Source organism: Dipodomys ordii, unplaced genomic scaffold (assembly GCF_000151885.1).
Source record: "Dipodomys ordii isolate 6190 unplaced genomic scaffold, Dord_2.0 Scaffold175, whole genome shotgun sequence".
Lineage (NCBI taxonomy): Eukaryota > Metazoa > Chordata > Mammalia > Rodentia > Heteromyidae > Dipodomys > Dipodomys ordii.
This window is the reverse complement of record NW_012267391.1, coordinates 2,058,726-2,073,402: the sequence shown is the minus strand read 5'-3', so window position 1 is coordinate 2,073,402 and position 14,677 is coordinate 2,058,726. Positions and strand designations below refer to the sequence as shown.

Sequence of the window (14,677 nt, the reverse complement as noted above, 5' to 3'; positions counted from 1 at the left end):
TCTGAGCACCCTAACTATATCACCCTACCACACACACAAAAAAAGCAAAGCATAGACATAAGACACATTAGTAACAGAACCATTTAGTCATCCCAGGCTTGAATGCTTTTTTAACTATTGCTTCAAGCTCAAAGCTTTTGCCAATTTATATAACTCAGGCATGCCATCATTTTCATTAGTAGAGATAAACAATACTGAAACCTTTCCTCACAAAGCATCATCTCCTGCACGTGACTTCTTCGCTTATTCTATGACTTTGCCAACAACTAATACTTCAGGGCCTATTATGCAAAAATCGATTACCCTCCCTACTGTTAGCGCAGTTACTTTCTCATCTGCATTAAAGAAAAACATTATCATAAACACCTTTTCAAAAAGTACCATCACAATTCCGATGAATATCTGGTAAAAAAGACACATAAGGAAGGGAATAGGGAAGAACTCCATGGATGAGAAGATTTAAGAAAAACTAATATGACGGACTGTTCTACAAATTATAGGTCTTATTAGAGAAAAAAGCATCTTCATATAGGTCCAAGTCACATAAAATGTTATCATCAAAAATATGGTAATATTTGCTATCTAAATATTCCTATAATTAGAACAAGATAGCAAACTATGAAACTAATTTCAAATTAATCTGTATAAACATTTATTTAATATTTTAGAAGTACCTACCAACAAGATTCCTAGGAACCTGAATAAAATCTTCCACAAATTCCAAGAAACCTCTAGCCTTTTTTACAGCATCAGCACTCTAAATAAAGGGAAAACAAATAGGAATTACTGTTACTATCTTGAAGCAAACTCATAGTCCAAAACAAAATGAGAAGAGCAAAGTTCTGCTCAGTCATTAAGAAGTGCTATTTCAGATTAAGTTATGAACTATTAAAAAGCAGGAAGTGGTGCTGTGGCTCAAGTGGTAGAATGCTAGCCTTGAGCTGAAGAGCTGAGGGACAGCGCCCAGGCCCAACTGGCCCCATGACCAACCAAAAAAGAAAAAAGTTGCACTCAAAAAATTTAGAGTGTCTGCAATCTTTTAATAATAATAGTTTAAATTACGTCTATTACATACTAGTGAGGAGCCAAACATTAACCCCTTCCAAAACATACTGGTCCATATTCTCAGAATGTATTTGCCATATAAGTGCAAAAAACATACTTATTCAAATTTTCTGAAAAACTGCACTTATTCTCAAAGTCAGAAATGATTTTTTTTTTTTGGGGGGGGGGTCTGTTCGTTGGGCCTGAACTCTGGGCCTGGGTGTTGTCCCTCAGATCTTCAGCTCAAGGCTATCACTCTACTACTTGAGCCACAGCACCACTTCTAGCTTTTTTTTTCTTCTGCTTATGTGGTGCTGAGGAATCGAACCCAGGGCCTCATGCATGCAAGGTAAGCACTCTACCACTGAGCCACCTTCCCAGCCCCAGAAATGATTTTAAAAGTTGCTTTTGCAGAGGTAGATTTTTTAAAAGAACTTTACTGATAAGAGCATAAAATTTATTTTGGTTCCTACTGGAACTATTTAAACATATGAAAAGTAGGGAAAGGTATTTAAATTTCAAAAAATTCTCTTTTGATGGTTCTCTTAAGAAACATAGCTCAAGAATTCACTGTGCTCACTTCAATGTATACCATATGTAATAAAACACTTGAAACAGAAACTGTATGGTAAGTATCATCATTATTATTGGAAAAGATAAGAAACTTATCAAAATGCAGAGCCAGGCTACAATGTCTGTCCTCAGAATGATTATGTTGCATAGCCCACTTTTGAAAGTTCTCAGCAATATAAACAAATCTCTGTGGTCAGAATTATTGTATGCATTAGGGCTGGGTACTGGGGGCTCATGCCTGTAATCCTAGCTACTCAGGAGGCTGAGATCTGGAGATCCTGGTTCAAGCCAGCTCAGGCAGGAAAGTCAGTGAGACTCTTATTTCCAATTAACCACCAGTGGAGCTGTGGTTCAAGTGGTGGAGTGCTACACTTGAAAGACGGCGGAAAAAAATACTTAGGAAAGCACCCAGGCCTTGCATTCAAGCACCAAAAATAACTTTTTAAAAGGTCAAAATTTGGGGAAAAAAATCATAGTTGAGGAATGGTCTTAATCAAACATCTGGAATAAACACTTTTCCCCTCTAGTAACAGGAAGTAAACCCAGGAAGTAACCTATTTTAGCCAAGTATTCCACCTCCACCACTGGGCTCTTGTTTTACTCCTTATTTTGAGACACTGTCTTAGCTAAGCTACCCAAGCTGAAGGGTGACTATAATATCTAGACTGGCCCTGAACTTCCCATCCTCCTGGCCTCCCAAGTGCTTATGTTTTTTATATAACTTCATTTCCTACCCTGCAAATGCAAAGTGACAAAATATTATCCAAAGTCACGTCATAAAAAGGTTTTATTACATACTATTTGCTACTGGTGTTGACAAAATAGCAATCAAAATTAAATGGATGAATTATTTGTAGTAGGCATAAAATTGGAAAAAAAAAAACTATGGAAGTCATTAAGAACCTTCTGAAAATTCTAAACATTACTCAGAAAATCCTTCTTTTTCCCAACAGAAGATGACTATAACTACTACTTAATAATTACTAGGCTGAGATTTCTTTTCTTAAATAAACTGATTGAACTCTGAAGCCACATTCTTACTAGCCAAGATCACTACCATGAGCCGTTATGCCAGGCCCCACAACCTGATTTTCTTTTTTTTTTGGTACCTTAGGCTGGGGTTTGAACTCAAGACCTTGCACTATTTTTTTTTAATCATGAAAAATTTACTAAGAGTATACAGACATAGAAAAATCAAACATTGAACCCAGGAACACTGAACGTGAACTTCACAAAACAGGATATGCAATGAGCATGGAATAGCTACATCTCATAGGATCTCTTTATAGAGAAATAGAAAACATAAAAACTAGGGTATTAAATTTACTTTTCCAGCCAGGTGCCGGTACCTCACATATGTAATGTAGCCACTCAGGAGGCTGAGATCCGATGATGATGGTTCAAAGCCAGTCTGAGCAGGAAAATCCATTAGACCCTTATCTCCAGTTAAGCACAAGAAAAGCTAGTAGTGGAGCTGTGGCTTAAGTGGCAGAGCACTAGTCTTGGACAAAAAAGCTCAAGGACTGAGTCCAGGCCCAGAGATCAAGCCCTAGGACCAGCACACACATAAACATTTTATCTTTCTTAGACTAGGTCCTTGCACTATTTTTCACTCAAGGCTGGCACTCTACAACCTAAGCCACCTAAGAGTCTATGTGGGATGGCTTAAAACCTCAATACTTAGACCTCAGCTTCCTGAGTAGTTAGGTTTACAACCTGCCAAGTTGATGGATTTTAGGTGAATGAATTCTACCTTCAATAATAGTTAAGATAAAATGAAATTCCACATAAAATATTATAATTCAGCAGACTGTTCATTCTATAAAGTTAGCAGAAGCAAGAAAAGCCAACTTACCTCTCCATAGATTCTAAATGTTCCAGTATCTTCATCTAGCTCAATGGCGGTAACTCCAGGAACCTTCCTCGCTTGCTGTATATTACTACCATGTGTTCCTATTGCCAGGCCCATTAAATCTTCTCTCACAACAAATTCCTCATGAAAAGCTGCTGCAAGTTGTTTTGTGCACTAATAGTAAAGAGGGAAATTAGGACTTATATCCCCATTTATGATTCACATCAAGAGGTTGAAAACATCTTATCTACCAACCAATGAATACTGTGGTATATACATATATGAAATATCATCGTTGAAAAAGGAGAGAAAATTCTTAAACATACTGTAACACAAATGAACACTGACTGAGAGCATTACTAGCCTAATTGAAAGACTCCACTTACATACCTAGAGTAATTATATTTAGAGAAAATAAAAGTGGTTACCAGGGTCTGGAGGGAAGAGAAAATTGGAAATTTTTGAACAGGAGCGTATTAACAATGTGAAAAGTACAAGTTGACCAAGAATACAAAAAAAAACAATGCTGGGGCTGGGAAGGTGGCTCAGTGGTTGAGTGCTTGCCTTGCATGCATGAGGCCCTGGGTTCAATTCCTCAGCACCACATAAGCAGAAAAAGCCAAAAGTGGCGCTGTGGCTCAAGTGGTAGAGCGCTAGCCTTGAGTTGAAGAACTGAGGGGTAATGCCCAGACCTAGAGTTCAGGACCCATGACCAACCAAAAAAAAAAAAAAAACCACCACAAAAAAATCCCACAATGCTGCATGTGACAGCACAAGCCTGTGACAGCACAAGCCTGCAATTCTGGCATTATCTACAAGTATATTTTACAAAAACCAGCTCATCTCTATAATTCTAAATAATTGAAGTTACAAAGAATATTTATTAAATGAAAATAGGACTATGATACTGTAGTCATCTACAAGTCTTATTTTTGTCTTGTGCTTCAATGGGATCTTAGACTAGTCCACAAAACGGATAAAAATGGGGTAAAAGGATGGTCAAGTAGAGCAAAATCCAGCCGTGGAGTAGCAGGATGATTTTGAATTCTAGACCAGTCTAGACTAGGGTACCTGAGAAGTATCAAGAGAATGTAAAATCCATTGACATCAATGAAATGCACATTTTAAAAATTTTAAGTTCCTGGGGCTTGAATTCAAGGCCTGTCCCTGAACTCTTTGTGTTCAAAGCTAGTGGGTACCACTTTGAGCCACAGCTCCACTTCCAGCTTTTTGGTAATTAAGAGACAGGATCTCACACTTTCCTGCCTGGGCTGGCTTCACATACCATCCTCAGATTTCAGCCTTCTGAGAGAAAAAACAAAACCTAAGTGAAAAAGTCCAAAATTCAGGGTTGGGAATGTGGCTAGAGTGCTTACCTACCATGCATGAAGCCGTGGGTTCAATTCCTCAGTACCACATAAACAGAAAAAAAAAGCCAAAAGTGGCGCTGGGTTCAAGTGGTAAGAGTGCTAGCCTTGAGCAAAAGAAGCTCAGGGACAATGTACAGCCTCTGAGTTCAAGCCCCAGGACCAGCTCAAAAAAAATAAATAATAATAGAAAAATTAATAAAGTCCAAAATTCATTCTCCTATGGAATAAATAAAATCTTTCTGGTATAAAATGAAAAGGAAAATAAAATACTGGTTAATTAATCCAGTGCATTTAATTCCTGGTCACACAATAATTCTAAAACAGCATTACGGGAATTACACACCCAGTATTCTAATACAATCATTCTTGTTTTAGAATTCATTCATATATCCTTAATATTTCCTAAGGATAAAGAAAACTCAATTTTTCCAGATAAAAGTAGTGTGTATGTGAATATTATATTTAGCTCGGATGGTGAGGAAAGAGAAGAACAAATACATTAATAGAGTGGTAGTGGAAAGGAAAATATAGAATCTTAAGACAGAAGAACTGGTCAGGGCAGGAAAGTCCTTGAGACTATTTATTGCCAATTAACTATCAAAAGACCAGAAGTGGAGCCGTGACTGAAGAGGGAAGGCATCAGCCTTGAGCATAAAAAGCTACGTGACAACAATGCCCAAGCCCTGAGTTCAAATTCCAATTCTGACACACATATACAATAGACAGGAGAAGAAATGGCAAGGCATATTTTAAAAATACAGCATGTGATTTATTTTCCACTCCCAGACCTCATCAACTTTGTACAAACAGCAATATAGAAGAGTTGCTACAGTGAACTGATTTTGTGATAGGAAATATAGTGGTTAATTAAAAAAAAAGCAACAATGTAGCAAAATCATCTCACTATTGTTACTAAATTCTTTGGCTCTGTCATCTAATCCCTAACATGGAAATTCAAGAGGCATTTAACAAAAGAAAAGCCATGTTTGATAAATTAAAACAGATGCCAGGCAGAGTGTACCAGCTACTCAGGATACAAAGAGATGGAGGACTGTAGTTCAAGTCCAGCACAGACAAAAGGTATCAGGACTCAATTAACAATTAAGCTGGGGTATGATGATGTACCAGTGTAATTCAGCTATATGGGATGCATAAATAATAGGAAGACTGGATTCCAAGGTGGCCTGGGCAAAAATAAAATCTGAAAAATAACTAAAAGCAAAAATTTAAGTAGAAATATAAAAACAGAAATAAAAATAGGTACATAAAATAACCAGTTCTTCTTCTAAGAACTTCAGATAATAAGCATTAAACATGTCCTACCTAGTTGGTCTGAACAGTCAAGTTAACCCACCAAACAAAAATATACTTTTGATAGTAAATGGGACAAACAATAAAGTTTTCATAAATAAAACCACTTACTTCTAAATGCTTAGTGGCCTCTTCATTTCTGGACATAAGCATCAACTTTGTACGAATACTTCGCAAATGCATGTCACTCAAGATATTAACTCTCTTCACAGTTGCTTCACTAGCAGACTATACACAAATATGTGAATCACTCAAAAGTTCAATCATCATTTTTCAAGATTTACATACAAACATGCTCCTTCTACAGGAATGCTCCATGACTAGCATATACTATATATGGCTTTCTCTTTAGCTAACATTCATTCATTCTAAAGTATTCCCTGCTGAACTCCTATATTATACCTGCTATTCAGAAGATGTACAGTGGGAAGGTAGGAGAAGCTAGGATCCCTACACTAAATGTTAATGTAATGTTAATGTCATACTATAATAACTTTCTCATTACTCCAGAAAAGATAAAAAATTAGTCTGGTCAACAGAAATGTCTATGTATTTAAAGAGCTAAATTTCAAAAAATATTTGAAAGAGTGATAGAGAAGGGTGAACCTAATCAAAGTATATCCTATACATGCATATAAATTTAACTCTCTTATACAACTAAACGATGCTAAAAAATGTAAACAGCTGGGGCTGGGAAGGTGGCTCAGTGGTAGAGCACTTACTTGCCTTGCATGCATGAGGCCCTAGGTTTGATTCCTCAGCACCACATAAGCAAAAAGAAAAAAGCCGGAAGTGGCGCTGTGGCTCAAGTGGTAGAGCGCTAGCCTTGAGCTGAAGAGCTGAGGGACAGCGCCCAGGCCCAGAGTTCAGGCCCCACGACCGGACCCAAAAAAAAAAAAAAAAAAGGCAGTCTTATATAACATGTCCTTCAGCTCTGTTCAATAATTCAAAAGAATTGTTTTCAGAAGACAAACTCAACGTTGAAATCACTTTCAGGAAATAACAGCGTTTCTGCTAAAGAAACCAACTGAAATTACTACAATACTGTATCTTAATATATTTTCAAAACATGAAAGCAAGTAGCAGGAGGAAAACAACAAAGTATTCTCACAAAAAAACAATCTTGAATAAAGGAAGTAAGACTGCACCAGGTGACTAGAGAAATCAACTATTGATTGGTAAGAGTTATGTAAGGAACATTTGTAAACAGTTTTGAGAAGCTCTAAGATCATTTCACAAACATTTTGGAAGTGGGTAGGTATACTTAATTGTAAATGAGTGAGCCAAAATCTAGCAATCAAATTAGGAAAGGGCTATGAGAAAAAAAAAAAAACAGATACAAGTGTAACAGTCAGGATCCAGTGAAATCAATTTTAGAATCTGAATTTCTAAGCAAATGTTCCTCTTCAGTATTTCATGTTTATTCTTTCCTAGAGGTCTCAACATGAAAATTATTTTCTATTGGAATAAAATTTATTCTGTCACACTGCAATATGCATACACTGAATCCTTTACAACAATCCTAAGGTAGAACTGAATTATTTTATTTTGTCTACATCTATTTATTTAGCTAGCTGTGCTAAGTTAGGGGTGCTAAGCTCTACCAAGCTACATCTCATTGGTTCAGTGTGTGAGCGTGTGTGCGTGTGTGCGTGTGTGTGTGTGTTTTCAAGTATAGGGTTTAAACTCAAGGGACAGCTTGCTAAGCAGGTACTCTACTCCTAAGCCACACCTTCAGCTAAACATTTTTAAAGACTTAAGGAAACAGAAGAATGATGGCATCAAGTATAAGCATATCACACAAAAAAAGCCTGCAGCATCCTGCAGTTTCCTTAAATCATAACTTGAGTTGGCTACTTTGGGTTATTTTTGAATAGTAGAATATCTGGAATACTTAACTATTCTCCTATAATTATAAGAATAAAAAAGATACAGAAAGTATTTTACAATTATTAGGAGAATTAGAGAAGCCAAAAAGACAGCAGCTGTCTAGATTCTATTGGTATCTTGAGACTACAAAATCCTCAGGTGACATTCTGAATTAATGCTCTCAATGTATTCCTAAGAAGAAAAGTTAAGATGATAGCCTTATTCAGTTAATCACTCAATAAGAAACTCCTAAAATTCTCTGACAAAGACCCAGTAATATCCTATTTTTTTTTACAAGGATGAGAGTATTCTTTGATTTTTTAACATATTTGTGCACCAAAATTTACTTGCTACATCAGCGATGGGGAATGTCCAGCTCAATGGATATAAAAGCCTATGAAATTGTTTTGTATATAAGACAAAACAGACACATGTCAGATATATATGATATGTGGCCTGTAAGTGATTTTACAAATATTCAAATGGCTCTCAGGAAAAAAAAAAGATTCCTTACTCCTGATCTACATGGAAAAATGCCAAATGCAGTATGCAAAGATGAATAGAAACCGATGGTAAACAAAAAATTTTCAATGGGTTAGTCATGTCAAATTGATTGAATATCAAACTCTGCTGAATTTCTAAAACAAAAATTGCTAGAGGGAAGGGGTGACATTGCCAAAAAGAAATGTACTCTACCTGACTTATATAATTGTGACCCCTCTATACATCACCTTTATAATAAAAAAAATTTAGTGGTTATAGTATTAAACCCATAGATATATAATTTTTTCAAGTAGTACAATCTGATCTCAGTGTAAGATGATCCACATGTAATGAAAGTATTTTAGACATATACTTTAAGTAATGGTAAGTGTATGATACACCAAAAGTAATAAACCTTTTCAGAGATACATTTTTAAATGAGATTAATATTAATAAGATATATTTTAGAATCATAAATAATAACTAATGGGCAGTTAAATTTATAAAACAGTTCCTATTTTTAAGTTTTTACATTATCAAAACAAGAAAAATACTGAATGAAAGTTGACTTGCTATATTTAAATAATAGGAGCTGGCCAAACGGCCGAAGTGGTAGAGCACCTAGTAAAGAAGTATAAGGTACAAACTTCAAATCCCAGTGTCAAAAAACAAAAATGCAAAATAAATTAACCCTTAACTAATATCTAGTAACACCTCTTTCAGTGGTAGGTATCTCGAGTCTTGAAACCATCTAAATCATTTTCATATTTACCAAAGGACCTTGATTCATAAACCTTGCTCATAAACAGAGAATAAAAAGTTAATTACAGGCATACACTGGATTTATAATCCATTCCCGTGGAAGGCAGAGGCAAGAAGACACAGTTCAAGGCCAGCCTGGGCTATAATACTGAAACCCTGTCTCCAAAAGAAGAAAAACCACAGGACAAAACAAAAACATAGCACCTACGAAGACCCGGTAGAGCCCTCCTCCCTTTTGGATACCTTTTTATTTCCCTGTAGCACCACTATCTCTAGTAACAAGTACATTTGTTGGCCTAAGCATGTTAAAAGACCAGAAGTTTTTATTCTGAACACAGTAAGAACAAAAATCAAAACAGAATTGTGTGCTGGTTACTTACACCTGTAATCCTAACTACTCAGAGAAGGCTGAGATCTCAGCATCATTTCAAAGCCAGACTAGGCATGAAAAGTCCATGAGACTCTTATCATCAATGAATCACCACAAAGGTTGAAAGTGTAACTGTAGCTCAAGAGATAGAGCACTAGCTTTGAGCAAAAGCAGCTCAGCAACAATGTCCAAGCCTGGAGTTCAAGACACATAGACATACAAAGACACACACTCCACTCTCTCTCCAAAAACACAATTTACAAGGTGTTTGATGTCACTACTGACCAAGGAAATGAAAGTTCAGCAGACAAAGCGTTTCCAACAAGCAAAACCGATACCGGGCTGAGATGGTTCTTTTTGATAGTATCAAAATCTTAAATATCAAGCTCAGCGCCAGTGGCTCACACTTGTAATCCTAGCTACTCAGGAGGCTTAGATCCAAAAATAGCAGTTCAGAGCTAGCCTAGATAGGAAAGTTCATCAGACTCTCATCTCCAATTATCTACCAAAAAAGCTGAAAGTGAAGTCATGGATCCAGTGGTAGAGTGCTAGCCTAGAGCACAAATGCTCAGGGCAGTGTTCAAACCCTGAGTTCAAGCCCTAGTACAGAAACTTAAAAAAAAGCAAAAGAAAATTGACTATGAATTTGATTCAACAAGGGAACTCTTTAAGATCTATACTACCAGAAGATTTACAAAAGAACCTTAGTTAATGTTATTTTTGGTAATAGCAAAAAGTCTACTAATTACAGCCTTTTAATTATGATACATACCAACATACTACTAAAAAATGTTGCTGCCCTGACCACCAAAGGAATGCACTGCTGGTACAAAACTTAAAACTTTTTTCTTCAATCTTCAAAAGTAAAATATATTTTTAATTCATGATAATAATTCACAAAACCAAAGACAGCTTAACATTTTTAGGGCTAAATCATAAAGCAAAGTGAAATACAATAACCTAGGATTATTTATTTCTGAATAATTAAATTTCTAACATGAATATTTTGTTCACAGTTGGGTAAACAGACCAGAGATAAGGCTTGTTCCTTCCTAGATCAAAGACAGAGGAAAACATATTCTCAGCACCCCACCCCAAAGGGTAATTTTTGCTTCCTGATGCGCTAGAGGCTCATACCTGTAATCCTAGCTACTCAGGAGACTGAGATCTGAGGATTGTAGTCTAAGTCAGCTCACGCAAAAAAATCTGTCAGACTCTTACCTCCAATTAACCAGCAAAAAAGCCAAAAGTGGTACTATGGCTCAAATGGCAGAGGATTAGTCTTGAGCAAAAAAAGTTCAGGACAGTGACCAGATACTGAGTTCAAGCCCCAGGACCAATAAAGAAAATTTATCATGGAAAAAAAAAAAAAGAATTGTACTAGACATGGTATAGTGGTAGAGATGTATAATCCCAGTACTCAGGAGGCAGTCAGGAAGATCTTAAGTTCAAGACCAGCCTGACCTACATAGTGTGACTGTCTCAATAAAATGACCACTGAAGATCAATGGGGGTGGATATTTTCCATTGCCTACACACACACAAACATATATACACATTTGCCTATGCATACACACAAGCTTAAAATGTTAAGAATCAGAGAGAAAATCATTTCATCAGTTATAAATTCTCCAATTCCTCCCGTTTCCCTATCCAACCCTATATAAAATAGGCACAAGTGAGACTTAAAAACCTCTTAGTTACTATCAAGCAACTTCCTGTGAGAAATATTCAGTACTGGATTGAAAGCATGGCTCAAGACAGAGTACTAGCCTAGCCTCACTTTTTGCTGATTATTTTGGAGATGGAATCTTAAGGACTTTTCTGTACATGAAGGCTTAAAATCAGTCCCTCAGATCTCTCGGACTCCTGAGACCAGGATGATAGGTGTTTACCATAGGTGCCCAGCCCACATTTTTATATATAATCTGTACTGATAATTACCAAAATTTTAAGATATTGAAGCAAAAATCACTAATTAGCAAAAAAGAATAGGACTAATATCACAAAGTTTTGGGCTAGTCTTTAGAAATCAACTCAAATTCACTATTATCCTTAATGTTCAAATTATTTTCATCTTACTGATAAACTTCATTACAGTTCACAAGGCTAAAATATACTTCTGAAACATGAATCCAGTTCTGACTTCCAATCTCAGACACTGCTGTATTACACAGCTATTGCCAATAGAAAGAACAGAGAAAAGGAATTCCATTTATTTTCTATCATCTAAACAAATTTTCCAACAACAACATTTAAAACCAAAAAATAGGAACATGAAAAATAAACCATGAACACAAACACATACCTCTACTTCATCTCCTTCACTAATTTCTTTTTTTATATCAGGTGGTGGTGGTAATCTAACTTCATTAAATGGAACCTGGCGTTCTGGCTGCCAACTGAAGGATTAAAAAAAAGAATGAATTTATTTAAAAATCTCTAATACAGAAGGTATGATTATTATATTATTTCTGCTTAGAGTCATGATATATACATTATACTGCAAATGAAACAGGATAAATTCAGTGATGACTAATGTACACCATAACAAAATAATGTAACATTTTCAGCTGCCAAATAAAAATGGTATGATCAACATATTTCAAGTACAATTATACAACTTGTCACAAAAGCAACACAGCTTATTCTAAACTATCAAAACTGTGTAATTCTAGCATACATATGCATTTACAGTAATAAAAAAAATTAGTAGTTTGGGCTGGAAATTGAGTATGTATCAACTAATTACCCATGAGCTCAAAAGGAGTTTAGTGCTTAACATACTTGCAAAATCCAGACTTCAACAATGGGCATCAAATTATGAATGTATGCATGTATGTGTACGAGTATATGTTATCAGAACCTAGAAAAGTTTACTTTCAGATTAATGTAGGAACTATAACTATTGTAAAGTACTAATCTGGTTGTTGCTTGACAGTTTTTGTTTTTTTGATCCGGTCGTGGGGCCTGAACTCTGGGCCTGGGCGCTGTCCCTCAGCTCTTCAGCTCAAGGCTAGCGCTCTACCACTTGAGCCACAGCGCCACTTCCGGCTTTTTTCTTTTTTGCTTATGTGGTGCTGAGGAATCGAACCCAGGGCCTCTGGCATGCAAGGCATGTGCTCTACCACTGAGCCACCTTCCCAGCCCCTTGCTTGACAGTTTTTATTGTGTAAGATGAACTTAGAAAGTTGTAAGTTTGAGACACACATAAATGTTAATATCTACCAATAGTAGGTTCAGCAGAAGCCAACAGGAAAAAGATTTTAGTTGCTTTCTTTTCAAAATTTCTATTTATATAGCAGGTACTCAAAGACAAATCATCTAGACACTAACTTCTACATGAAATAGCTGTGAGGAAGTTCTTTTCAGGCAGCTCAGAAATTAAAGTTGAACAGTTCTTAGTGTTAGACCTCCAACTGAAAATAACAATGCTTCCTAGCCAAGTATACCATACTGTCTTTCCCACTTTGAGACTATCTACTCCTAATACTATCTATAAAATATTCCTACAAATATCAAGCAAATAAAAATGACCGAATACTTTAGTTTCATTACAAAAAGCCATCTAAGAAGCCTTCTACAATAGCATCTTAACATTTAGCACTCTTAAAAATTGGGCTCAATATGCTAGAGGGATGGCTCAAGCAATAAAGTGCCTGCCTAGCCAGCATTCAGTCTTGAACCTGGCTTTTGATATGAAACAAGGGAAAGACAAAGAGGGAAAGGAAATTTTGGAGGAGGGTGGGAGAGAAAGAGGAACATTATATGCCATCTATTTCTACAAAAACATTTACTGAATCATATATTTTGGCTAAGGGACAAGAAAAATACAAATTGTGGCAAACAGCAAAGGTCATCAAAACTGACTTCCTTGATTGAACTCATAAGATGAATCAACTACACAAAGCACTTGGACTCAAAAAAAATCAGTTCCCCACTGACAATAGGAATATTCAAAAACAAACATCTTGGCATTACCAAACTTGAAAATTAAGATGTCAAGTAACAACTTACTTATTTTCAAAAACAACTGTGAGGGAGTCTTCATGAACATCTTTGATAAATCCCTACATAAAAGAAAAAAAGTGTTATTAAAAACTGTTATCAATACTAGCAAATTCTACACAACTCTAAAAATCTGTAATAAGGATATAAAGACAATGTATAATACTAAAAGAATACAGGGCTTAGAATTAGACTGGAGTTTACTTTTTCTTTGTGCTCATAATGGGCTTAATTTAACTATGGGTCTCCCACTCTCTTCAGCTTTTTCACTCCAGGCTGGCACACTACCAGTTGAACCTCACTTCTACTTCTGGCTTTTTGCTGGTTAAAGATACAGTCTCTCAGGGACTTTTCTGCCCGAGATAGCTTTGAATTCTGATCCACAGATCTCAGCCTCCTGAGTAATTATCATTGCAGGCATGAGCCACTGGTGTTTCTTTTTTGTTGTTTGTTTCTTAAACTCGGGGCCTTTGGCATGCTTAGCAAGCACTCTTCTGCCTGGGATATACCTCCTAGTGAAAGTTTGATTTCCATCAGCTTGTGAGATGTATGACCTTTCAATTTATGAATCACTGTGAAATATCTATAAGGAAATTGGCAAATTAACAACATAAAAACCTGTATATCCTTGATCACAGGTAGTATTAGCTAAAAGAAACAATATTTACAACTGTGATTAAGAGCCAAATATCTAGAACCTGACTGCAAGAGGTCACAACCCAACTCTATTACTTGTATATTCTTGACAACAGTTTTAATGTGATGAATTGAATTGTCTCTTATCTTACAAAACTGAAAAATGAAAGCTGGGTGGCCAGTGGCTCACACCTGTAATCCTAGCTACTCAGGAAGCTGAGATCTGAGAATCACAGTTGAAGCCAGTCCAGGCAGGAAAGTCCGTGAGACTCTTATCTCCAATAACCCACTCAGAAAACTGGAAGTGGCATAGTGGCTCAAGTGGTAGAGCACTAGCCTTGAGCCTTGAGCTGAAGGACAGCATTCAGGCCTAGAGTTCAAGCCCCATGACCAACAACA

General features: G+C 36.3%; 1 protein-coding gene across 1 annotated transcript in view; it reads right to left on the bottom strand.

Annotated features, from left to right (window-relative positions):
• The window catches only part of Fxr1 (fragile X mental retardation, autosomal homolog 1), a 57,870-nt gene that overhangs the window by 24,222 nt on the left and 18,971 nt on the right, over positions 1-14,677 (bottom strand). Inside the window, exons 2-6 of the mRNA XM_013033676.1 lie at positions 13,652-13,704; positions 11,943-12,036; positions 6,262-6,378; positions 3,473-3,643; positions 679-757 (exon numbers count right to left, since the gene is read on the bottom strand). Of these exons, the coding sequence (XP_012889130.1) occupies positions 679-757; positions 3,473-3,643; positions 6,262-6,378; positions 11,943-12,036; positions 13,652-13,704 (514 nt within the window). The remainder of the gene's footprint in view (positions 1-678; positions 758-3,472; positions 3,644-6,261; positions 6,379-11,942; positions 12,037-13,651; positions 13,705-14,677) is intronic.